Source organism: Mustela lutreola, chromosome 3 (genome assembly GCF_030435805.1).
Source record: "Mustela lutreola isolate mMusLut2 chromosome 3, mMusLut2.pri, whole genome shotgun sequence".
NCBI classification, from domain to species: Eukaryota; Metazoa; Chordata; class Mammalia; order Carnivora; family Mustelidae; genus Mustela; species Mustela lutreola.
In genome coordinates, this window is record NC_081292.1 from 193,038,806 (window position 1) to 193,063,870 (window position 25,065).

The 25,065-nt window shown below is 38.3% G+C and overlaps 1 protein-coding gene across 6 annotated transcripts in view; it reads right to left on the minus strand.

Annotated features, from left to right (window-relative positions):
• Positions 1–1,432: 1,432 nt before the first annotated feature.
• The window catches only part of CPO (carboxypeptidase O), a 57,933-nt gene continuing 34,300 nt past the window's right edge, over positions 1,433–25,065 (minus strand). For all 6 annotated transcript variants that reach the window (XM_059168258.1, XM_059168256.1, XM_059168261.1 and 3 more), the window contains 8 exons: positions 15,399–15,498; positions 13,066–13,167; positions 12,021–12,125; positions 11,312–11,422; positions 9,773–9,863; positions 8,457–8,659; positions 2,688–2,772; positions 1,433–1,826 (listed from right to left, as the gene is read on the minus strand). In XM_059168258.1, the coding sequence (XP_059024241.1) occupies positions 1,564–1,826; positions 2,688–2,772; positions 8,457–8,659; positions 9,773–9,863; positions 11,312–11,422; positions 12,021–12,125; positions 13,066–13,167; positions 15,399–15,498 (1,060 nt within the window). In that variant the 3' untranslated portion in view covers positions 1,433–1,563. The remainder of the gene's footprint in view (positions 1,827–2,687; positions 2,773–8,456; positions 8,660–9,772; positions 9,864–11,311; positions 11,423–12,020; positions 12,126–13,065; positions 13,168–15,398; positions 15,499–25,065) is intronic.

The window sequence follows — 25,065 nt, forward strand, 5'->3', positions numbered from 1 at the left end:
AGCTATGATTGTGTCCTAGACTCTTAGAAGAATCCATGTAAGAGGTTTCAGGCGAGCTAGTAGCTTGCATCTCCATCTGTTCCCTTCCAATTTTATTGCCCATAGGATCAATCCTTCGACATAAATTAAGCTTTGTAGGTCAGAGTTCCTATACTACTTACGGGTCCAAATTGTTAAAAGACAGTGATAGAAACTAAAACACAAGCTAGATGAAAGCTGATAACCCAGGTTCCAAGGCACAGCTCCCTCACTTTCTTCTTGAATATGGCATTGGTGGTCACACTAGTTTTCTTCCTTCTTAGGCTGATTACTGATGAGACCCTACCATTTCCTCCTGACAATGCCACAATTGTGGGATTGGCATTTTTATGGAAATAGCTGTTCTCTGATTCATTAAGCCCTATTGCCCCTGACATTTTTTTTCTTTCAGACCCTTATCAGCCACACACTGGCAAAACAGGAAGAAATAAAGAGGACAAAGAAAGGCAATAACAGGGTTACAACCAAGAAGTGTATTGTGACTGTGACTAACAAGGAAATTTAGAAATGGGTGACTGAACACCCAAGGATGCTCTGTCAGCGGGTTACAGCTACAACGTTTGTTCAAAGCCTGACAAGTGCTTAGCTCCATTTCAAGGTGTCACACGGAGATACATAGGAAATGACAGCCATAGACACTACCTTAAGAGCACTTGCAATTTAATAGACAAGGTAGCACAATTAAATGCCTGTATTCCTGTGTATGTACAGTCTGGCCCTTGCTTTCATCTCTACTTACTCGTTCTCTCATAGTACCTGTTACAAGCTTCAATATTCAGTTTATTTATTTGTGTTCTTGATTATTATGGCTCTCCTGAGCCAAGAGTTGTCCTTATGCAACAGTGTGTCCATTCCAACTATTTATAGCTATCCCCAATCTCACCTACTGGAATAGAAATTCCAAGAGGTTAGGGACCATATCTATCTTATTCACCACAGTTAACACTAGGGCCTAGCGAAATGTACCTAGCAGATTCTCAAAAAAGATTTTTGAAATTAATTAATTAATTAATTAATTAAACATTAAATAAATAAAGTCAGGAATGGCTATATAGAAAGATTATGTAACATCTTCTGAATGCTGCTACTAATTCAGTAATATAAAATTAAATGTGAACCTGGTTCCAAAAAATGAGCAAATTTTTTAAAAATTTAGATAAGAAAAAAACATTTCTAGACCCTAGAGTAGCTGCCCTGAAACTGACCACAGATGCATAAAAATGGATGGGCCAAAATCATCAGAACTTCCCAGCTGACCTGTAGATTCACGAGTCACTGAACTTTAGAGTGGTTTGGTGTTGCATTGTTGTAGCAATAACTAATAGTACACTCCTTGAAAGTAAAACTAATAATAATAATAATAATAATAATAATTACCAGCAAAACACACCTGAAAATGCAAACATGATTCATCTTTATTGAAATGGAAAATATACTTGAATTATCTGATTTCTCTCTAACTTCAGACAAACACCTTTCCTACATTCTCATGACTGGGGCTGAGCAGGCCTGGGTAGGATACACTCAGAAAACAGACATGAAGAAGACTAGCAGGCCCAGCACCATAGCAGTCGATGTCATCTTTACAGCACTGTTTGAGTCCCAATATTTCTCATAGACATCATCCAGGACCGAGAGCACAGCCTCCATGGTCTCCTCGCAGGTGGCCTGTATCTGAGATGCTGGCAGAATAAATCCGTATGTGCCATTGTCCCTCAGCTCAAACGTGTATGAGAAGGGGATCCCAATGTCCCGAGCCCAGTCTCTTGAAGACCCTGATGTGGTATCTACAACCAAAAGCATGAAGGTAGAGGTAGAAATTGTACTGGGAAAGGACAAGTTTCTATGGCTATTTCAGGGAATAAAGTTCTAATGCAAGAATATGAGTAAATTTTTTCATATGAAGGATTCATGGGTAGCTGTCTTCTCCCTCTCATTAATTGGAAGCCCCACAGGGCAGGAATTATATCTCATTTAGACTCTCTGTCTCCCCTCACCACCTCCCTGAATATCTAGCGTTATGTTTGGCACATAGCAGAAGTTTGGTTAAAGTTTCCTGCTGAATCAAAGACTAGACAACCTAGTTTTACAAGGCAAGTGAACGGACATATAAGGGAACAGAAGGAAAATGAGCAACAGGGAAAATATTATGCAAATATTATCCAGGTGGTCCTCAGGTGGATGGAGGAGGTGGTGGTTGTGGATGGGGATGGCTGTGCACTATCCTTTTAACTCAATTCTTTTCTGTGTTAGATCCTTTCTCCAGGCCCCACCTGCTTTGCTTTCTCAGCCTGATGGGTCCTCTGAGAACTGAATCAACTGACCAAGGGTCGCTGGAAAACATCCTTCCTGTTAACTCCTGTGCCTTCTCACTTGCCAGCTCTTTTTAACTGAAGCCAGAGGGAGTTCTGGTCTGAGCCAGGGTATTAATTTTTTCTTTTAGCTCACACCTTATCCCTAGAGAGCATAATTCTGGACTTATACAGACTCCCTTTTATCCTTGGTCATTTTGATTTGTATAACTTCCTGTTGACCTCAGGGACTCTTCCGTCCCTCTCCAGCCCACTCTACTCCCCAAAGTCCACTGGCTTCTTTTGTGCCTTAGATACTATTGAAGAGGGAAAAAAAAAAAAAAAAAACCTACTTACATAAAATATCTGCACTCGATCCAACTCTATAATTGGTTCCATGCTTTTTTTTCAATGCATTTGCTGCCTTCTGTCCAACTTGGATCTGTAGGTGGGAAATGCAGAGACAGATATCTGGTGTTAAAAATAAATCCAACAATCCAGAGGGTTGGGTATTTTGTCCAAATCCATCTCCGGAGTTCCAGACCATCTTTCTAACTTCCCATTGGACCTCTATACCTAGATAGCCTTCTGGTACTTTAAACTCAACAAGCTCACACCCAATTTCATCATTCCCCCACTAATAAAGCTATTCTGATTTCCAATTTCTGACTTATCGTGCTCCTCCAAACACACGTAAAATCCTGCAGTCACCTTTGAATCTCCTTCTTTCAAATGGTTACCAAGTTGTATTATCCTATTTTAGTCTCATTACCTCTGAAATGAACTATTGTCATCTTCGAGTAAGTTTCCCTTCCTCTCACCAATCCTTATCCCAATCGATCTCTGGATTCCAGGGGAACTTGGGTGGAGTAGAACTATGATCATGATCCTGCTGAAAAGCCTTATTCTTAATTGCCCACTGAATTAATCCCAAGCCTCTCAGTTTCACATTCACAGACCCTTTACGATATGGCCTTAACCTACCTTTCCAACACCATATTCTTTATATCCTACCCTAGATGATAGTCACACTCAAGTTTTCCCACGGTTCCCCAGACATGCCCCTTTCCTCAGACTCTGACCTTTTCTCCAGATATTCCCTCTACCTGGCATACCTTACCTCTTTTCCCTGCATGTTGAAATTCTATCCAACCTCAAAAGAATTTTTCCAATTCAGACTCTTCCATGGGGCCTTTCCTCATCACCTCAACTAAATCCCCTCTCTCCCTGCTCCTCCCACCTTGGCCCTTTGTTCATAATTCTAACTCCCTTCTTATTTTTCCTTATAGGTATTTAATACTTATCTCTTATAGGCTTCTAGAATTTCAGAGCCGGAAGCTACACCCTTCCCTAATCTACCACCATGTCACCTGACTACACTGGAAATTTCTCAGAACTGAATGATTTCTAATGTCTCAGCCTTGCTCTCTGAAAACCTTTTCCTGAGATCAGAGCCACTAACAAGGAGAGATCCAAGTGTATTGCTGTGTTTATTAACCTTCTGATAAATTTTTTCATATATCCTTTCAACAGTCTTTCAATAGTCTCCTCTAAATATTCCCAACCCAGACTCTCTATTACTTCCCCTTCAATTTTACACAACCACCACCAAAGCCTCCTTGACCACTTCCTGCCTGGACTGTGATCCATCTTTGCTTTCTCCACACCTAGGGCAGTCTGACTGCTTTTACAGGTGCATCAGCTCCCCTGACTTCTGACTAGTGATGAGTCCAACTTTAAAGCTTCTTGGTCCTGCATTGTCCTGCATCGCCCTGCATTGTCCAGCTGAATCTTGGGGTATAGCAGAGTGGTGCTTGGGCAGAGTAGGGATAGGTTTGATGAAGTTCAAAAGGAAGAGTAGAAAAGGGTATAAGTGATGGTAGGTCATATACAGTAGCTGTGAGCAGTATCCTTAGGGCACTTGGGACTTTCTGAGTGTGGCAGAGATGAAAGAAAAAGCACTCAACTGAACATATTTTCAAGAGCTTTGCCTCCTCTTTACTCACTATTGAGAATTCTGTCATGGGCCATTCGCCTTCCTTCTCTCCTCCTGAAAAAAGGGTTCTAAGTCTGGCTTAGTTCCTGGGCTCATGTGGTCCAGAATGACGTCATGGGTAGGAAGGGCTTGAGGAGTGCATGAAATCAAGCTGGCTTGAGTCTTTTACACTGCAAAAAGGTATACGAGCTGTTTGTAGATAGAAGAGAAAATGATGGTAAGAAGGAGAAGAGAATCAGAAAGAAGATATCTGGAGAGAGAAATTCTGCAAAGGAGATAAAAATGAAGAGTGAAGAGAAAAGATCAGGGGTAGTTGCTATCCATGAGCAAAATGAAGAGTGTGAGGCGGGGAGAGGCAAAGAGTTGCTAGGATTTACCAGCTACACTTCCTTTTGAAGTTCTTTCAAAGTCTGGTAGAGACATGAATTGCTTTTAATTATTTTTAATTCCCATATGTTTCTCAATTTCTCTTAATGAAACTCCATGCTAGCTGGTCCATGTGGGACCTTAACTTTTACTTGGGTTATAGGCACTAGCTCCAGCCTGCAATTTCCTTCCAAATGGCTCTTGCATTTTTTTTCTCTTCTGCAGTTTAGCCCAGAACTGGGCTGAACTTTCTTTCTTTTCTTTCTTCTGATTGCCAGCCTTTACTTATTTTATCCTATGTAATTCCTTTCCCTCACATCCTGTTGGATGGGAAACATTCTTCTAGGTTCCTCTTCTTTATTGTTATAAGAAATTTTGATTTTTTTCAGTGATTCCATTAGCAATTACTACAGGGAAGTTGATAGGAGTAGGAAGTATCAGGTATATAAGAAGTATACAGTTGTGACCATAGCTTGTAGACTCGGTCCTTTCCAAGAAGACGAAACAAAATCCAGAGACTCTGACTTCTATCCATAAGGGTGGACCTCCCGATTATTCTTCCCTCTCCTTTTGACACTATACCATAGGGCCATCGAAAGCCAATTTCTCTGTTGCCCTTCTTCTCAGCCCAAAGGAATGTTAGTCAAAATAATAAAAATCCCTTTGTCAGTAGTACATAATTTACATTTCTCAAGACCTTGAGCCTCCTGAATAACTCCCAGAGAGTTTCCTATAGGCATATATTCACAGGGAGGCACACAAAAAGGTTGATGAGGACCCTGGCATGTGTGTAGGAGGAAGGAGCTTGGGATAGGATCGAGAAGTTGATAGGGGAAGAGTTCAAATGGAAAGAATGTCAACATTTAAAACATTAGGAATTTTATAGCTATTCTAATTTCCAGAGCAATTTAGAACAGGGCTATATATAGTTATGTTTCCCCTACATAGTGATTGCCAAGTTGTCTATCATGCGGTATACTATTTATCATGATTTCTACAAATTTTTGGTTTTGTAAATATATAAAGATTAATTACTAGTCTCTGGTAGTTGTAAATAATACCAAAAATGGAGATCTCCTTCAACAGTTGGCTTGATTCTGTGTCTTTTGTGCACTCTATCAAAGCTTACTCATAAGAACCTACAACCACTGTTAGCTAGCTTCAGTGAGATTGACACAAGGTGGCAAAATTTTCACACTGTCTTTTTTATTGAAAAGTCTTGGAGATGAATGTTTATGCTAACTCTTCAGCACCTCAGACTGTAAGAAATGCAGAACTGAAGTACCCTTTCTCAATTCAATGTGCCCATTTCTGCATACGATTCTAAAGGTTTCTCATTAATTTCCACCTTTTGAGTTACCTTCCAGTCGTGGCAATGTTAGTACCACAGGTCTCTCCTGCCCTTTTGCCTCCTTTAGTTGTGGTCAGAGTACTGTAAGCAGAAAACCAATGGCACAAGACTCTCTCATATTTGAATACAAACTTTGCAAAATGGTCATATAGTATCTGTTTTCCTGAGCCAAGAAGAGAACAGAATTTAAAAAATAATAATACCAGGGGTTACAGGCTGCTTTTTTCTGTTGGTGGAAGGCCTGGCCCATTAAAGATCTACAATGGCTTGTCTATGGTGGTTCATTTGTATTTGTCACAGATCCCTTTGACCAGAAGGTAGGACATCTACAATACCATAGGAACAGGGAAATAAAACAGGTTCTGGGCTTTTCAACTCAAATTTCTGTGTCTGCAGTTTCTTTTAATGAGGAAATTTCTAGAGCTCAGGAATAGGAGGAAATAGAACATAGTGATCTGGTCATCAAAGTTGATAGGTGCTCCAAGAAGTAGTATGCCCTTTCTGAGCAGAGAGGCAGTATGAGGAGACTGAATGAATGTAGCCTCTGGAGTTGAAGACATGAGTTCCAACCTGGGCTCTAACAATCACTCTCTATTGTTAACTCAAGGTCTCAATGTTCACATCTCCAAAGTGAGCTTATTGTATTGTCATCGGGTCAGATGAGATAATGGTCCTAAAATCCCTTTATAAATTGCAAAGAGCTAAGCAAATGTTAGTTCTTGCCACACCTTGCAAAAAGGTCACATAGTACAAGTGTCTGAAAACACTGCAAGAAAGATTTTGGGGTACTACTGGAGGTACTTGATTGTTGGGAGATGGGGTCCCTTCAGCAAAGACAGATACCGGTTTTTCTTTTTGTGCCCAGACATGTGTTCTCCAGGTCATGTTCCAGCAGGAGAAGGACAGGACAGGTAAGAGAATCGGAAAGTCCACAAGCCTCTATCTCCTCAAGAACAGAGTGAGCTTAGCCTCCATCCATCCCAACATTTGTTAGTAACGAGGGGCTTGTTCTAAATAATAAAAAAGATGAGCAGAGAATAACAAGTGTTGATGAGCAAGTGGGGGAAATTGGAATGCTTGTGCGTTGTTAGTCGGAATAAAAAATGGTGAAGCCACTATAGAAAACATTATGATTCTCCCTCCAAAAATTAAAAACAGAACTGTCCTATGATCCATCAATTCTACTTCTGGTTATATCCTCCCAGATTTGAAAGTGGGATCTCAAAGAGATCTTTGTATACCTGTGTTCTTAGAAGCATTATCTGCAGTAGCTCACAGGTGGAAACAATTCAAATACACATGGACAGACGAATGGATAAAGAAAATGTGAGACATACATATGATGAAATATTATTAAGACATAAAAAGGAAGGGAATTCTGATATATAATACAACATGAATGAACCTTGAGGACATTATGCTAAATGAAAGAATCCAGTCACAAAAAGATAGATACTGTATGTTTCCATTTGTACGAGGCATAAAACTCACAGAAAGTGAAAGTAGAATGGTGGTCTACAGAAGCAACAGGGACCGAGAGTTGCTTTTAGTGGGTATTGAGTGTCCACTGTGCAAGTTTTGGAGATTAGTTGCACAATAATGTGAACGTACATAACACTACTGAACTGTCCACTTAAAAATGGTGAAGATGATAAAATTTAGGTTATGCAAATTTTGCAGTAATTAAACATAGGAAAAATACTGTTTTTAAAAAGATAACAAATATTTCAACAATTCTAAATTTACCCTTTCTTTGATTTGTGTCTGCTGTCCATAAGTGCAAGAAAGGGCAAAGAGACCAGTCCTTTTCAGCAACTGTGCCCGGTGCTCGCGTAAGCACAGCTTCAGAGGACCCGGATGTAACAAAATGCACTTTCCCTGCCGGGGCTTGGGCTTTGCTGGCACTTCCCCTTACACATATCCCTAAGCAAATACTAGAAGCAGAGTTTAGAAGAAAATAAAGCATTGTGTTTAGCAGAGAAGAGAGCAGATATTATTTAGCCATGTTATTTTAGATATGCCATATTCCACTAACAGCTGGCAAGTTCTTTAAAGCACGGTTCAAAAGCTATAATTGCTGAACGGAGCTTCAAGAGAATTTACAGAAATGAAAGCACATTCCTGCAGATTATTAACATAATCGTCTCATTTATATTATAGACGAATACCTAAGATGTCTCCCAACTTGACACTTTACGAAACAGGTAGTTAATTAATGTAGGTAAAGCAGCATTTAACCTGAAGCCTTCCCAGCAGGTGTCTGGCAAGGTGCAAAAAGCAGAAGAAAGAAAATAAGGAAGAGCAGAGAGAACAAAAGCAGAGCTGGAGCCAAAATCTTGAAAATGGAAACCAGGGAAAGGAAAGCCAGGGTCCCACGGAGGCTTTTGTAAAGCCTCTGGTGCTATGGTCTTACCAGCTCTTCATGGTTACTGGACTTATTTTTAGTGTAGCCATAAGGTGTGAGAATGAGCTGCCCGTAAGAGTGCATGGTCAGGAAACACACAATGCTCTCCTTCTTGCTCTCTACAAAGCTGGAAACAGCCTTAGTCTCTGGTTCCGATACTGGTCCTGTCCCACAGAATGTTAAATCGTGGCAGTCTTTCGAGGCACCAATACCTGAAATACACGGAGAACCAGAAAGAAGTGAACATGATACCTAGTTTAGAACGGACTGAGGGCAAGGAGTCACCCTTGCTCAGAGCAACCTGTGCATGGAACTGGGGCTTGCCTCGGCTTGTCTAAGTTAGTTCTGGCTAAATTGGTGAACGGGGATAGTCATTCAAGGACCAGCTCGGACAGGCAGGGGGGCTGACATTCAGATGTAGAGACGACCTCCATGCTTCCGTGGCTCACAAAGGAAGATGCAGAATGAAATGGTGTTTTCAGTAATCTTTTCCTACTGAAATAGATGTTTGGAAATCAGTTCTTGGGTTCCGAGGTCAGGCTAAATCTCTCTCACTGTCCTACTGGCTTCTGTGTCATTCGAGCTATTTTGCAAGGACACAGTAGTCTGTTCTAAGTGATGATAATAAGGACTGCCAGCTGAGCACCGTACACCCCCCTGGGCACCTGGGCACAGTGGTTAGCCCATCCTCTGTGGCAACTCATCAAATTCCCACAACTACCTACTGATTGGATGCTAGGACTACGGCCCACATTTTAAATAAGAGAAACCTAAAGCAGAAAGATGAAGCAATTTTTCCAAGACCACACAGCCGCCAAGTCTGAATTTTTACCCTTACCATCTGGTTTTTAATCAGATTGCTCTTAACCATTTCTACTTCCTTATTTGCTTCTGATTCACAGGGCATGTTAAGATTCAGAAACAAGAACATGCCTTAAGGAGAAGGAAATGTTTGCTTTATTTATTCCTGCCTCTGCTATAAAAATAATCTGCAAGGATAATTCTCTGATTTTTTTCTTTTCTTTATGAAAATTCACATATTTAAAAATAAAGTGATAGATTTCAAACATATTCCCTTTGACCTAGGTCTTCTTTGCCCTTGTTTAGCCAATTCCACTTGAAAAGGGTCCTGCACTTGAGTGTTGCTGTTTCTTACTGCATAGATAATGTCATCCCTTCGGGTGAAAATGCTGGTCAGGAAGTCCAGAGAGCTGTGCAAAAGTAGGTGTTTATTTTTGAAAATTATATCTCTAGTAATTCATCTCTGTCCTAGCTTCTCTTCCCCATTTCTTGCTCATCAAGTCATCAACTAAATGTGTACTTACTACACCAGGCCACATTGAAATTTCGATTGAGATCTGTCCCAAAACATGTGCCGTTATTATAGGATGAACGGGATTTCCTCCAAAGCCGGTCCTGCAACAGAGGAACATAGAAATGATGCTGTTCTAGGGTCTTATAAATCACAGTGTTGGTGATAAGTGGATGGCCCTGGAACATAAAAAAAAATAGTCCATAGGATTGTCTGGGAAAACTTGCCTTTCACATAACAAAGCTCGTGCGTATATTTTTTAGTCTCACAGATGGACCAGCAACACCAAAACAGGAACATCTGTCCAACCCCAGTGTACCTACATGTACACCATCGAACTGGAGGGAGTATGGCCTTTTCCTCATGAGCAGATTAGCAGTGCATGGTGGACGTGATCTGCTTAATCAGGGAAAGCTTCAGAGAGTCATTTTTTATGTCCAAGTGATATAGGATGAAAGGTAAATAGCTTGGCAGATGGAAAGAGACCGTTCCAGGTGTATCAGTGATGGTCTCTGCACATCTCTGGAGCAGAAGACTGATGAGTGGAGATGAGCATAAGGACAAGTTTCTCCAGACAAGCTTGGAGGGAAGAATTTGATTCACACCCGAGCCAAAAGGCTGCTGCAGGAGAAGGGTTCCCAGGAACCACTTTTGGGAGAGCAAAAAGGAAAAGGGAGGAATGGATACTCTCTAGAACCAGGGGTTCTTGTTTGTGAAGTGATCTGTTTGCAAGACACTTTTAAAGAGGAAATTTTCTTTCTTTTTTTTTTTTTTTAAGATTTTTTGTTTGTTTGTTTGTTTGTTTGATAGAGAGAAAGAGAGCAAGCATTAGTAGGGGAGGGGGCAGGAGAGGGAGAACCAGGCAGTCCATATTTTAACAAGCCCCCCCACCAGGTGATTCTGATGCAAAATAAAGCTTGAGAACCACTACCATAACAAATTGGACAGCTGAGAAGCAGGCAAGCCTCTGAGCAAGGAGCCAGATGCACAGGACTCTATCCCAGGACCTTGGGATCATGACCTGAGCCAAAGGTAGATCCTTAAACCACTGAGCCACCCAGGTAAACCAAGAGACAGTTTCCTATTAACTAAAAAACTTCAGAGATGTTTCCCCCCCTGTATAAATGATTACAGTGGAAAATGAAAGTTGGGTTGGAATTTATACACCATTTGTGCCCCTCGTGCTTCAAAACTGGTGGCTACAGGGTAGTATATGAATTTCATACCAATCTGAGAGGCAGTCCACAAACTTGAAGGAGGTGGACTTGGAGAAAAGTTAAGGCTGGCTGCAAAACTGGGAATATGTCAAAAACAAACAAACATAAAAACATGTGCTGGATTTCAACTCTAACAAGGCCTCCACTTTCTCCATCCTAAACTTGGTGTAGATTTTTGGCTTAACAATACTGAGTTAATTTTTAATCCAGATGGGGTTTCTTTCTTTACTTGAATACAAACATTTCTGTTTCTACAGTGACTAAGGTCAGAAAAATGAACCGGAGTCAAGATCTAGTTCATGGACTCATCCCACAACCACACTTGATGTACTCACAGTTGTCCAAGTATAGACATAACCATCGATGTTAAGAACGGGAAGCACATAAAAGTCCAGGTTTCTAAGGAGTCTTCCTATCCGTGGGTTGTCTTTATAGTTTTGTAGAATCTGGAAATTTAAGAGAGAAACATTTGAAATGCTCCTGGGAGAGGTCTTTTTTCAATTTTCTAATAATTTCAAGGTAATTATAAGAGGTGATTGCACACGGAACATTTATCTTCTTGCCCTCCAATCCTGCCTCAGCTGTCCAAAATGCAAATTCCAGTTCTTCTCCCCCCAAACCCCCACCGCCCCGATTCACTGGGTCTAATGTGGTGGGTGAGGTGAAGCCCCAGAATTTGCATTTCTAACAAGTTCCCTGTTATGGCAATGCTATTGGTCTAGGAACCACACTTTGAGAACTGCTCTTTGTGGGTTTCTTTCTGTTGTGGTTTCTGAAAAAACTAACATAAAAAGTATCTTATAAGATATAGCTAATACGTAACAATTCACTGAGCTAGGTATTTTCCACATGCTGAGTCTCTTCATCTACAGGACAGACCCTCTAAAGAGGCCATTCCAAGCTCCTTCTGCAGGTGAAAAACTAGGGGTTAGAAAATTTGCTGAAGACTCTCTGAAAAACACAGACCGTGCTTTCTAAATAGCTAAGATTTGACAGGTATTTTGTTGGGCAGTTAACCATTATAAGAAACCTAAGGACACTTACTTCTTTCACAAACCATTGGCAAAAAGCTGGGGCAATCCATTCCCTGGCATGAATTCCACAGTCCATCCAAATGATCTTCTTGTGATTAGCGGACGGTTGGCTGATCTGGAGGAGACATCCATGCTCTATTACCAAATAACTGCTTATAATCATAAACTTTAAATCTTTAAGCAGTTTTCAGTTTTTTTTTATTCCCCTACAGGTCCTTTCTTCCTCCACTCTGTGATTCCCAGAATGAGGCAGGGATGGTGGGAGACACACCCTTCACTATCCACTCCTGGTTAGCCCAATCTTTCCTTTCTCCCTGTGCCATTCTTGTGCAGCAGTTCAGCTCTCTCCAGGGAGAAAGATCCACTCCTCTTTCAACCTGGCAAGTATGGATTCTCTTTGATGGGTAAAAGGTCGTGAACACTTCCAAGTTTGTCACAGTCACATCTGTTTTGAATGTAAATGAACTGGACTCCAGACATTCATTGAAAGCCAATGGAAGCTGGGCTGATGAAGGCTCTACCTATTTATCAGTGAGAAATTTACAAATTGGGATAAAGACAAGACTGGATCCATCATATTCAAGGAGATTTTTCCTTAGAGTCTGATCCATTTTCCTAATCCAGTCAGCATATTTCCTTATCTACCTTTTACCTCCATTCCCTCTTATGATTACCCTTTTTATAAGTATGTGTATTTGATTATATATCTACCTTTATTGCTTCCTTATTATATACCAGTTCTACTCTTCCTGATGATATACCGATTCTACTCTTTAAAATGTGCCTGTAGGCAGAGGATGTTTAGATATCTCTTTTGGCTGGCTCAGCTCTGAGTTTGATGGCCTACTGAAAATTAGGTAGGTAGGCACCCCATGCTTAACATATTAGGCAATCATTCACTCAGCTCCTGGGTAAATTCGATTTCAGAGCCAATAGTTGTAGTTCTAGATAACTCTCAAATTTGGGAACGTGTTTTGTAAATTAACATGTCCACAATAAGTGGGAAGAGGGGAGTGAACTAAGTAATTAAGGGAATTCCCAGCCTTCTCACTCACCTTTAAATAATACATGGGCCGGATCTCATAGGTCATTCCTAGGAAATGTTGTGTCACCACTCCACTGTACTTCTCAGTTATCTGGACCATCCACTGATAGATCTGAAAGAGCCAGGAAGGACTGTGGCTATCAACAAGAAAATAGTTTGCTTGCCTCTAATTAAGATAACTGCTTCTCTCATTAAGACACTGAACTCTGGACTATTTGCTCTGCATTGCGACTGTGTGCTAAACAAAGTACAGGACTAAACCAGTGAACTATGCTGATGGAGGCTCTACCTCCTCCCATTTTCTGTTGAACTTTACAAATAAGTTATTGAGGATTAATAGTTTCAATAATCCACTGATAACACTTCAAAAACATCATACCCTTCAAATGGCCACACACCTCTGGACTTGGACCCAATAATGGGTACCCAATCATGCCAGCAGTTTCAGGTCACACTGATTTGGGTGAATCTTTTTGGATCCCAACAGTATCCATTGCTAATGCCTATGGATCCAAGATTAGGGAAGAGTTGGATATGCCCTTCATAGAGCATGCCAATAGAAGTTTCTAAATCAATCCCAAATTAGTCATTTTGATTCATTTGAGGAGACCTGAATTGCTGTTGAATTAATTAAAAGTCTTACACCATGCTTGGAAAGGAAGAGTCTTATACCTTCACCTGGAAGTCTATAATGTGGGGTTCTGTAATGACGAACAGACTGAGGGAATTCGCAAACATAAGATAGTCATCAACACATGACAGGATAGTCCCACGCTCAGTTTCTGTGTAGTTGAAATAGCTATACAGTAAGTTATGGTAAATAACCATAATTGACTTGAGATAATAAATATTCTATTTAAAAATTATAGTATCTCAATTGGCATTCATCTTAACAGATTAAGCATATTAATATAACAGGAATAATATGTCAGTGGAGTATTTTTGATTCAGTTCTGTCAAAGGAGGAGAACGAAAACTTCTCACAGGGGTGTTGTACATGCTTCGTGATGGGCTGACTCAGATGAAGGTGTCAAAAGCCCTGGGAAAGCTACAAACAGCAGGGCAACAGTGGCAATTCTTTATCTGCTGTTTAATCAGAAGTAGTGTAGTGTATTCTATTTACAGTCACAGAAAAGCTGCAAGGTCAGTACTGACTTCCTGTTTCACAGGTGAGGAAACCAAAGACCAAAGAGGTAAGTGTCTTGGTCAAGGTCACAGGGCAAGTGGTCAAGCCAGGTGTGATCTATCTCCCATACGGGAGCTTAAGCTTTCCATGGGCCTTCCTGGATCTTGTTCAAATTTTTAGAATCTTTAGCACTTGGGGGTGATAGCTACAAAAGAATGTGTCAATTCATTCTTTCATTCTTGAAAAAAATTATGGAAAATGATAATATACTCCCAAATGCTGAGAGAATAAATGGTAAACCTATTTGGAAAGCAGCTTGAACATTTATATAAAAATTTAGACGTGCTTAACCTTTAACCCAAAGATTCTATGTTTAGAAATTTATACTTCAAAAAAAGTGGGTACGAGAAGAATAAATGAAAGAAGATGGGATTGGGAGGGAGACAAACCATAAGTGACTCTTAATCTCACAAAACAAACTGAGGGTTGCTGGGGGGAGGGGGTTTGGGAGAAGGGGGTGGGATTATGGACATTGGGGAGGGTATGTGCTTTGGTGAGTGCTGTGAAGTGTGTAAACCTGGTGATTCACAGACCTGTACCCCTGGGGATAAAAATATATGTTTATAAAAAATAAAAAATTATATTAAAAAAAAAAGCTTTGCATGAAGTTACATGCATACTTCACAAATATACATGTATAGTAGCTAATTTTTTTTACAATATCCAGTTTCAACAATAACCAAATTCATCTTAGTAACAATATGAGTATTTCTTTAAGAGAAATTTTCCCCCTTTAAGAACTACTGCCTGCTTCCTTTGTACCCTCCAAGAAATACCACATTTTCAGGTAAATGGGATTGACTCACAGGGCTTCTCCATTCCATGTCCCACAGCCATATACACGTCGGCCTTGCCCTGCTTAAACTGGCTAACAAGCTGACAAACAAGAGTAAGGGTTAATTTTAGTCCATGTTCACAGGAGCAAAACTGGCTAGGCGGTTCTTTTCCTTTAATTTCTATTTATTTACCTTTTTATTTCATATGAAAGGATTTATATCTTCAGCCAAAAGATGATTTTCTGCCATCCCTTGAACTCAGTGCACAGGCAAATCTCTACCTCATATTTTGAGATTCTCCAACCTCATCCCTATGAACCATCCCTCACCCATCCTAAAGTAGGCTGTGGCCACCACCAAACTCCATGTGTCCTTACGCACCTCTTCCATGGGGTGATATTTGGTATAGGAATAGGTGTCCAGGCTCCTCCATGGCCTCACTGTCTCTTCCAAAACCCCTCGTCTGGTTTGTGCTAGGGATCTGCAGAAGAAAGTCAGACTCAAATCAGTGAAGAAACTAGAATACAATGAGGATTGGAAAGCTGACGAAAAGGTGGTAGAAAGCACTGTGAACAGGCTTTGGAGGAGAAAAGCCAGTGTTAAGAATCTTCTCATTGTGACTTACTGACTGTGAGAACTGGGGCAATAATTGTATCGCTCCAAATGGTAGTTTCTTCATCAATAGAGTGAGGTGAGGACAGCCATTCCAATCTTGCAGGGAAGCTGGGTAATTCAGTAAGATGTTGTAGATAAACATACTTTTAAATTTGTAAAAGAAATAATAGCTAAGACTTATTGAACTGAAATGTGTTACAAGACACTCACACAATTTAAATCTCATTTACTTCTCTTGAAAACTCTGAGATAGGTACTCCTACTATGTCCATTACAGAGATGAAGAAATCGAGTCACAGGGAAAATGTTATTGGGGTTGACAATAACTGACAATAATGGACAACCTGATTGAAGAGCCTGCAATATTTTTTAAATTAATTTAAAAACATTATTGAAGTATGAATATATATAACATTGTATGTTAAACAATGTTATATCAGTTACAGATATACAATACAGATTCAACAATGCTATGCATTTTTTAGTGCTCATGATGACAAGTGTACTTTCAATTCCTTTTATCTATTTTACACATCTCCCCTTTCACCATTCAAATGGATCACTTTGTTCTTTGTAATTAAGTCTGTTTTTGTGTTTGTCTCTTTTTTTTCTTTGCTCATTTGGTTTATTTCTTAAATTCTGTATGAGTGAAATCTCATGGTATTTATCTTTCTCTGTCTGATCTATTTCACTTTACATTATACCCTCTAAGTCCATTCATGTTGTTGCAAATCGCAAGATCCCATTCTTTATTGTGGCCGAGTAATATACTATATGAATATATATATAGAGAAAATATATATAGAGAGAATATTCTTCTACTGTTACTATCCCACACCATGGTCAAACATTTGTTAGATTCAATGAGCTGACATTGACAGACACATCTTTATTTCCCAAGGTCCAAACTTTACATTAGGGCTCACTCTTGGTGTTGCACATTCTATGGATTTAAACAAATGTGTAATGATATTTATCTACCATCGTAGTATCATAGAGCACAGTTTCACTGTCCTAAAAATCCTGTATGCTCTTCCTATTTATCCTTGCGCCCTCCCAATCACTGGCAACCAATGAAAATTTTTTTTCTCCATTGTTTCTGCCCTTTCCAGAATGTCAAGTAGCTGAAATCATACAGTATGTAGCCTTTCAGACTGGCTTCTTTTCTTAGTAACATGCATTTAACTTCTCTCCATGCCTTTTCATGGCTTAATAGCTCATTTCTTTTTAGAGTTGTATATTTCATTATCTGGAAGTACCACAATTTATTTATCCTTTCATTCACTAAAGGGCATCTTTCTTAATTGCTTAATTGCCAATTATAAATAAAGATACTACAAACATCTGTGCGCAGGGCTTTATGTGGGTATAAGTTGCCAGCCAGTTCATTTGGGCAAGGACCAAGAAACCTGACTACTGGATCATGGGGTAAAAGTATGTTTAGTTTTATAAGAAACTACCTTCCAAGAAACTGTCTTCCCAAGTGGCTGGACCATTCTGTATCCCCACCAGCAATGTATGAGAGTTCCTGTTGCTCCACTTCCTTACCAGAATTTGGTGTTGTCACTGTTTTGGATTTGGGCCATTTAATAGGGTATAGTGGTGTCTCGTTTTCGCTTGCAGTTCCCTAATAACATATGATGTTGAACATCTTTTTGTAGGCATACTTGCCATTGGCATATCTTTGTTGGTGTGGTATACGTTCTGGCAGTTTGCCCATTTTTGACTAAAGTTGTTTATTTTCCTACTATTGAATTTTAAGAGTTCTTTGTTTATTTGAAACAACAGTCCTCCATCAGATGCATCTTTTGCAAGTATTTTCTCCCAGCTTTTGGCTTGTCTTCTCATTCTCTTGACATCATCTTCTGCAGAGCAAAAGTTTTTAATTTTAATGAAATCCAAGCTATTAATTATTCCTTTTGTGGATTGCATTTGTGGTGTTATATTTAAAAATCATTGCCATATCCAAAATCATCTAGGTTTTCTTCTATATTATCATTTTATTTTCATTGTTCCAAAATTCATTTGTTTATGCACCCCACTCAGTTCTCCATGCAATATGTGGCATTTTTAATGCCCACACTATAAGGCTAACCTATCTCCCTTCTCTCCTCCCCTCCAAAACTCTCAGTTTGTTTCTGAGTCCACAGTATCTCATGATTTGTCTCCCTCTCCAATTTCCCCAACTCACTTCTCCTCTCCAACTCACAGTCCATGTTATTCCTTACGTTCCACAAGTAAATGAAACCATATGATAATTGACTCTCTCTGTTTGACTTATCTCACTCAGCATTATCTCTTCCAGTCCTGTCCATGTTGATACAAAAGTTGGGTATTCATCCTTTCGGATGGAGGCATAGTACTGCATTGTACATATGGACCATATCTTCTTGATCCACTCATCTGTTGAAGGGCATCTTGGTTTTTTCCACAGTTTGGCAACTGCAGCCATTGCCGCTATGAACATTGGGGTACAGATGGCCCTTCTTTTCATTACATCTGTATTTACCTTTGGGGTAAATACCCAGTAGTGGAATTGTATAGTCATAGGGTAGCTCTATTTTTAGTATCTTAAGGAATCCCCACACTGTTTTCCAAAGTGGCTGCACCAACTTGCATTCCCACCAACTGTGTAGGAGGGTTCCCCTTTCTCCACATCATCTCCCAACACATGTTGTTTCCTGTCTTCTTAATTTTGGCCATTCTAACTGGCATAAGGTGGTATCTAAATGTGGTTTTGATATGAATCTCCCTGATGGCTAATGATGATGATTTTTTCATGTGTCTGTTAGCCATTTGTATGTCTTCTTTGGAGAAGTGTCTGTTCATGTCTTCTGCCCATTTTTTGACATGATTATCTATTTTGTATGTGTTGAGTTTGAGGACTTCTTTATAGATCTTGGATATCAGCCCGTTGTCTGTAGTGTTATTTTTGAATATCATCTCCCATTCTGTGGGTTGCCTCTTTGTTTTGTTCACTGTTTCCTTTGCTGTGCAGAAGTTTTTGATCTTGATGAAGTCCCAAAAGTTCATTTTTGCTTTTGTTTCCTTTGCCTTTAGAGACATTATCTTAAAAGAAGTTGCTGTGGCCGATGTCAAAGAGGTTACTGCTTATGTTCTTCTCTAGGATTTTGATAGATTCCTGGCTCACATTGAGGTCTTTTATCCATTTGGAGTTTATCTTTGTGTATGTTGTAAGAGAATGGTCAAGTTTCATTCTTCTATACATAGCTGTCTAATTTTCCCAGCACCATTAATTGAAGACACTGTCTTTTTTTCCACTATATATTTTTTCCTGCTTTGTCAAAGATTATTTGACCATAGAGTTGAGGGTCCATATCTGGGCTCTCTACTCTGTTCCACTAGTCTATGTGTCTGTATTTGTACCAGTACCATGCTGTCTTGGTGATCACAGCTTTGGACCTGACAGATTCTCTGGAAAATTCTACCAAACACTCAAAAAAGAAATAACACCTATTCTCCAGAAGCTGCTTCAAAAAATAGAAATAGAAGGAAAACTTCCAGACTCTTTTTATGAAGCCAGAATTACCCTGATCCCCAAACAAGGCAAAGACCTCACCAAAAAAGAGAATTTCAGACCAATATCCCTGATGAATATGAATGCTAAGATTCTCAACAAGATCCTAGATAATAGGGTCCAACAGTACATTAAAAAGATTATCCATCATGACCAGGTGGGATTTAACCATGGTATGCAAAAGAGGTTCAACATTCGCAAATCAATCAATGTGATAGAACAAATCAATATGAGAAGAGAGAAGAATCACATGGTCCTCTCAATTGATGCAGAAAAAGCATTTAACAAGATACAGCATGCGTTCCTGATTAAAACTCTTCAAAGTATAGTGATAGAGGGAACATTCCTCAACTTCATAAAATCTATGAAAAATCCACAGTGATGATGAAAAATCCATCATCCTCAATGGGGAAAAGCTGACCACCTTCCCTTTGAGATCAGGGACACGACAAGGATGTCCACTCTCACCACTGGTATTCAATATAGTACTAGAAGTCCTAGCAACAGCAATCAGACAACAAAAAGAAATGAAATATATTCAAATTAGTAACAAAGAAGTCAAATTCACTCTCTTCACATATGACATGATACTTTACATGGAAAACCCAAAAGACTCCACCCCCAAACTACCCATATAGCAATTCAGTAATATGACAGGATACAAAATCAATGTACAGAAATCAGTTGCTTTCTTGTACACTAACAATGAAAATAAAGAAAGGGAAATTAGAGAATCGATTCCATTTACTAAAACACAAGAACCATAAGATACCTTGGAATAAACCTAACCAAAGAGGAAAAGTATCTGTACTCAAGGAACTACAGAATACTCATGAAAGAAATTGAAGAAGATACAAAAAGATGGAAGAGCATTCCATGCTGATGGATCAGAAGAATAAACATTGTTAAAATGTTTATACTGCCTAGAGCAATCTATACTTTCAATGCCATTCTGATCAAAATTCCACCGGCACTTTTCAAAGAGCTGGAACAAACAATCTTAAAATTTGTATGGAACCAGAAGAGACCCCAAATTGCTAAGGAAATGTTGGAAAAGAAAAACAAGGGGCGCCTAGGTGGCTCAGTGGGTTAAAGCCTCTGCCTTTGCCTCCGGTCATGATCCCAGGGTCCTGGGATTGAGCCCCACATTGGGCTCTCTGCTCAGCAGGGAACCTGCTTCCCTTCCTCTCTCTCTGCCTGCCTCTCTGCCCACTTGTGATCTCTGTCAGTCAAATAAATAAATAAAATCTTTAAAAAAAAAGAAAAACAAAAACAAAACAAAACTGGGGCATCACATTGCTTGGTTTTCTCCTATATTATCTTCTAGGAGTCTTTTAGTTTTGCATTTTACGTTTAGGTCTACAACCCAATTTGAGTTAATTTCTATGAAGGGTATAAGGTCTGTGTCTAGATTCACTTTTTTTTCTTTTTGTCATGTGGATGTCCAGTTGTTCCTGTATCATTTGTTAAAAATACTATTTTGCTCTATTGTGTTCTTCGTTCTTTTGTCAAAATCAATTAATTATATTCATGTGGGTCTATTTCTGGGTGTTCTTTTCTGTTCCATTGATCTATTTCTCTCTTCTTTCATCAATACCACATTGTCTTGATTACTGTAGCTTTATAATAAGTCTTGAAGTCAGGTAGTGTCAGTCCTACAACTTTGTTCTTCAATATTATGTTGGCTATTCTGAGTCATTTACCTTTCCATATATGCTTCAGAACCAGCTTGTCAATATCCACAAAATAACTTGCTAGGATTCTGATTGGGATTGCACTGAATCTATAGATCAAGTTGGGAAGAAATGACCTTTTGACCATATTGAGTCTTCCTATCTATTATATGGAACATCTCTCAATTTGTTTAGTTGATGTCTTTGATGACTTTGATGTCTTTCATTAGAGTTTTATAGCTTTTCTCATATAGATCTTGTACATATTTTCTTAGGTTTACAGCCAAGTATTTTATTTGGGGGGGGTTGATAATATAATTATTAGTTTAAAATTTCTCTTGCTCATTGCTGGTATATAGAAAAGCAATTGACTTTTGTACATTAACCTTGTATCCTACAGCCCTGCTATAATTACATATTAATTCCAGGAGGGGTATTTTTGTCATTCTTTCAGATTTGCTACATAGAGGGTCATGTCATCAGTGAACATAGACAGTTTTATTTCTTCCTTTCCAATCTGTATACCTACTATCTCAATTACTTGTCTGATGGTATTGGATTAAACCTCCCATGCAATGTTCAAAAGCAGTTTGAAGAGTGGACATCCTTCCCTTGTTTCTGGTCTTAGCAGAAAACTTTCTAATTTTTCACCATTAAGCTGCTCTTTATGATGTTGGGGAAGTTCCCTTCTCTACCTAATATACTGAGTTTTTATCACAAATGGATGTTGGTATTTGTCAAATGCTTTTGCTATATCTATTGATTCTGTATCATGTGATTTTTAAATTTTTCCCCTATTGATGTAGTGGATTACATGGGTTGATTATCAAATATGATACCAGCTTTGCACATCTGGGATAAATTTCAGTTGGTGGTTGTGCTGTATAATTATTTTTATGTATTGTTGGATTCAATTTGCTAACATTTTGTTGTGGGTTTTTATATCTATGTTCATATGTGATATATTGGTCTGTAATTTTGTTTTGTTTTTCATATTTTTTTCTGATTTTGATATTAGAATAATGGTAACCTCATAGAATAAGTCAGGAAATATTCCTTCTGTTTCCATCTTCTGATAGAGATTGTAGAGAATTAGTGTAATTTCTTCTTTAAGTGTTTGATAGAATTCATCAAAGACCCCATCTGGGCCTGATGCTTTCTTTTTTGGAAAGTTATTAATTATTAATACAGTTTCTTTAATAGATATAGGTCTATTCAGATTGTCTACTTATTGTTTATCTTTTGACAGTTTATTTTATTTGTTTATTTATTTATTTAGAGTGGAAGGAAGGGGGAGAGGGAGAGGGAGAGAGAAACTTAAGCAGACTCTGCACTGAGTGTGGAGATCTCACAACACTGATAGACCTGAGCCCAAACAAAGAGTTGGACATTCAACTGACTATGTCACCCAGGTGCCCCAACAAATAGTTTAAAAAAACTATTCAGTTCCTCTCCTCTATAGCAGATATTGTGCCAGTACTTAAGAGAACACTTTAATGAACATTATATAATTTATTCTCATTACAACGGGCGAAGTGTCATCATCCATATTTTATACATAAGAAAACTGAGGCCAAGAGCAATAAAGTAACTTGCAAATAGTCACAGAGTCAGTAAGTCACAAGCGAGGACCCTCTCTGTAAGCCACACAAATGTTTGATGAATGTTTTAGTCTCCTAGCTAAAAGTCTTTATTTAAGCAAGAAACAGGATTATATTTTCATTATGAACACATACCAGCTGATAATTCATTTACCCAACAAATATGTATGGAGTGATTACCATGCTAATAGCAGTAGGATCTGAGCCTTTGAGAAGCTGGAGTGTGAACTTCTGGATCATGATCTCTCATTGCAAAGATATATGTCAGAGATTGAATTATTTAATGTTTCAATGACTTTGTGTGTGTGTGTGTGTATTTACTGTTTTTTATTTTTTATTTTTTTTTAATTTCTTTTCAGTGTTCCAGAACACTGAAACAATTCATTGTTTCACATAAACAATTCATTGTTTATGTACCACACCCAGTGCTCCATGCAATACATGCCCTCCTTAGTACACACCACCAGGCTTACCCAACCTCCCACGCCTCACCCCTCCAAAACCTTCAGATTGTTTTCAGTGTCCACAGTCCTCATGGTTCATCTCCCCCTCCAATTTCCCCCAACTCCCTTCAATGACTTTTATCTATTTTCTCATTTTTCTCCCTGAACATTTGTGGTATTATATCTGCTCTTTCCCTAAAACTTTATTTCTTTATCTGTAAAATGGGAATAAGAATACCTTCCCAAAAGTTGCTTATAAAGATTAATAAATAAATTTGATCAATTTAATAAATAAATTTAATAAATTAAATGTAATCCATGTTACAGTGAGCACAACTCTGACACCTAGTTAAGGCTTAATAAGTGTTAACACACTAGTAGTTCAAAACAAAGCAAAGCAAAATGCTATTTAGGTGCAATAGTTTCAAAAATGAAAATTGTATGGAGAATAATTTATCCACCTACCTGGTGTTGTCTTTAAACAATACCGAACCATAAAATATTTTGATAAAATTAATTAAAACTCAAGTTCCATTCATAGTTACATAACTCCAGGAACTGTATTGACTAAATTTTAATTTTTTAATCTGGTTCATTTAGCACCATATACCACAATTACCCGCTGTAACAGAATCAATTTCCCTACACAATTCTATGACTTTAAACTTGGAACTATATTTATTATTTTTAATTGTTACTAATATATATAAGAATAGCTAATATTAATAAGAATTGTTATTCTTAATGAGTTCTTTACCCTCAAAACTGTAAATGTTTTATTACACTGCTGAATGAATTTTACCTTATTTACCTTGTTCAAATGAAAATCTCATGAGATAAGATTGCCTAAATAATCAGTTAAAATAATGAAAATGAATTTTAGAAGGAGATTAAAAGAAGCAAATGTAATTAAAATTATAATAGTTGAGGAGCAATATGCTTCTCCATGTTATTCAGGGATTTGTTTCTAATACATATCATTCATTTAATTTTTTTTTCTTAAATAAGCAAGACTGCTTCGTTCAGAGTGAGCAATTCTAATATAAAATACATATACTGGTAGAAGCAATACATTGAAGCTGACTGACAAAACACATTGTCATTTATAAAGAAAATATGTATAACCATTGGTGTGTTTCAATAAAAATTCAACCTACACATAAATTTTCAGAAGCACAGTTAATGTCTTTATCAAATAATCAGAAAATATATGTATTTTATGATACCAGTTAACCTTTATTGAGCACTATATACTAGGCACTGATAAAAGCATTTATATTATCATCTTATTTAACCCATTCAGCAACCCAAGAGGTTGGTACTCTTGGTACTGTATAAAAAATCAGTAATAGATAATAGCAGTAGAAAAGTAGATTTCTTTCTTACAGACCTTAAAATCCACTTAATGGACTAGAAACAAATACATGAAAAGCAAAATAATTCAGCCATTACATAATAAGGCATGAAGTCTGATAAGAAAATTGCCTGACTGACTACTAATTAAATGGTACACTAAGTATATTGACGACAAGGGATGGAGAATTCCTAACTCAAGCATAGTCAGTGATAACAACCAGTGTTGTCCTAGTAATTATGCATGCCAGCACTGTTCAAAGAACTTGATATATATACACTTATTTAACCCTGACAAAAAAACCTTATGGTAAATTATCCCAGGTTGTTGATTTGTTCTGAAGATTTTGTTACATAGGCTAAATTACGCTTTTATTATACCCTAGAGAATCAGCATAAAATATTTATTAGCCCATTTAAAAAACTGTCTGGTTTTGATTCAGACTATGAAGAAAGCAAAATAAGTATCAGCATTATAAAGAAACTAGAAAACAATTCAGCATTATAAAGAAACTAGAAAACAATTTCAGTACTTTTTCAGAAAGGAGAGAGGACAGGGTGCCTGGGTGGCTCAGTGGGTTAAGCCTCTGCCTTCAGCTCAGGTCATGATCCTAGTGACTTGCTCAGCAAGTGGAGCAGGTGGAGCCTGCTTCCCCCACCCCCCCTCTGCCTGTCTCTCTGCCTACTTTGATCTCTCTCTCTCTCTCTAATAATAAATAAAATCTTAAAAAAGAAAGAAAGGAAGGAAGGAAGGAAGGAAGGAAAAAGGAAAAAAAAAGAAAGAAAGAAAGAAAGAGAATTAAAAAAGAGAGAGAGAGGAGAAGA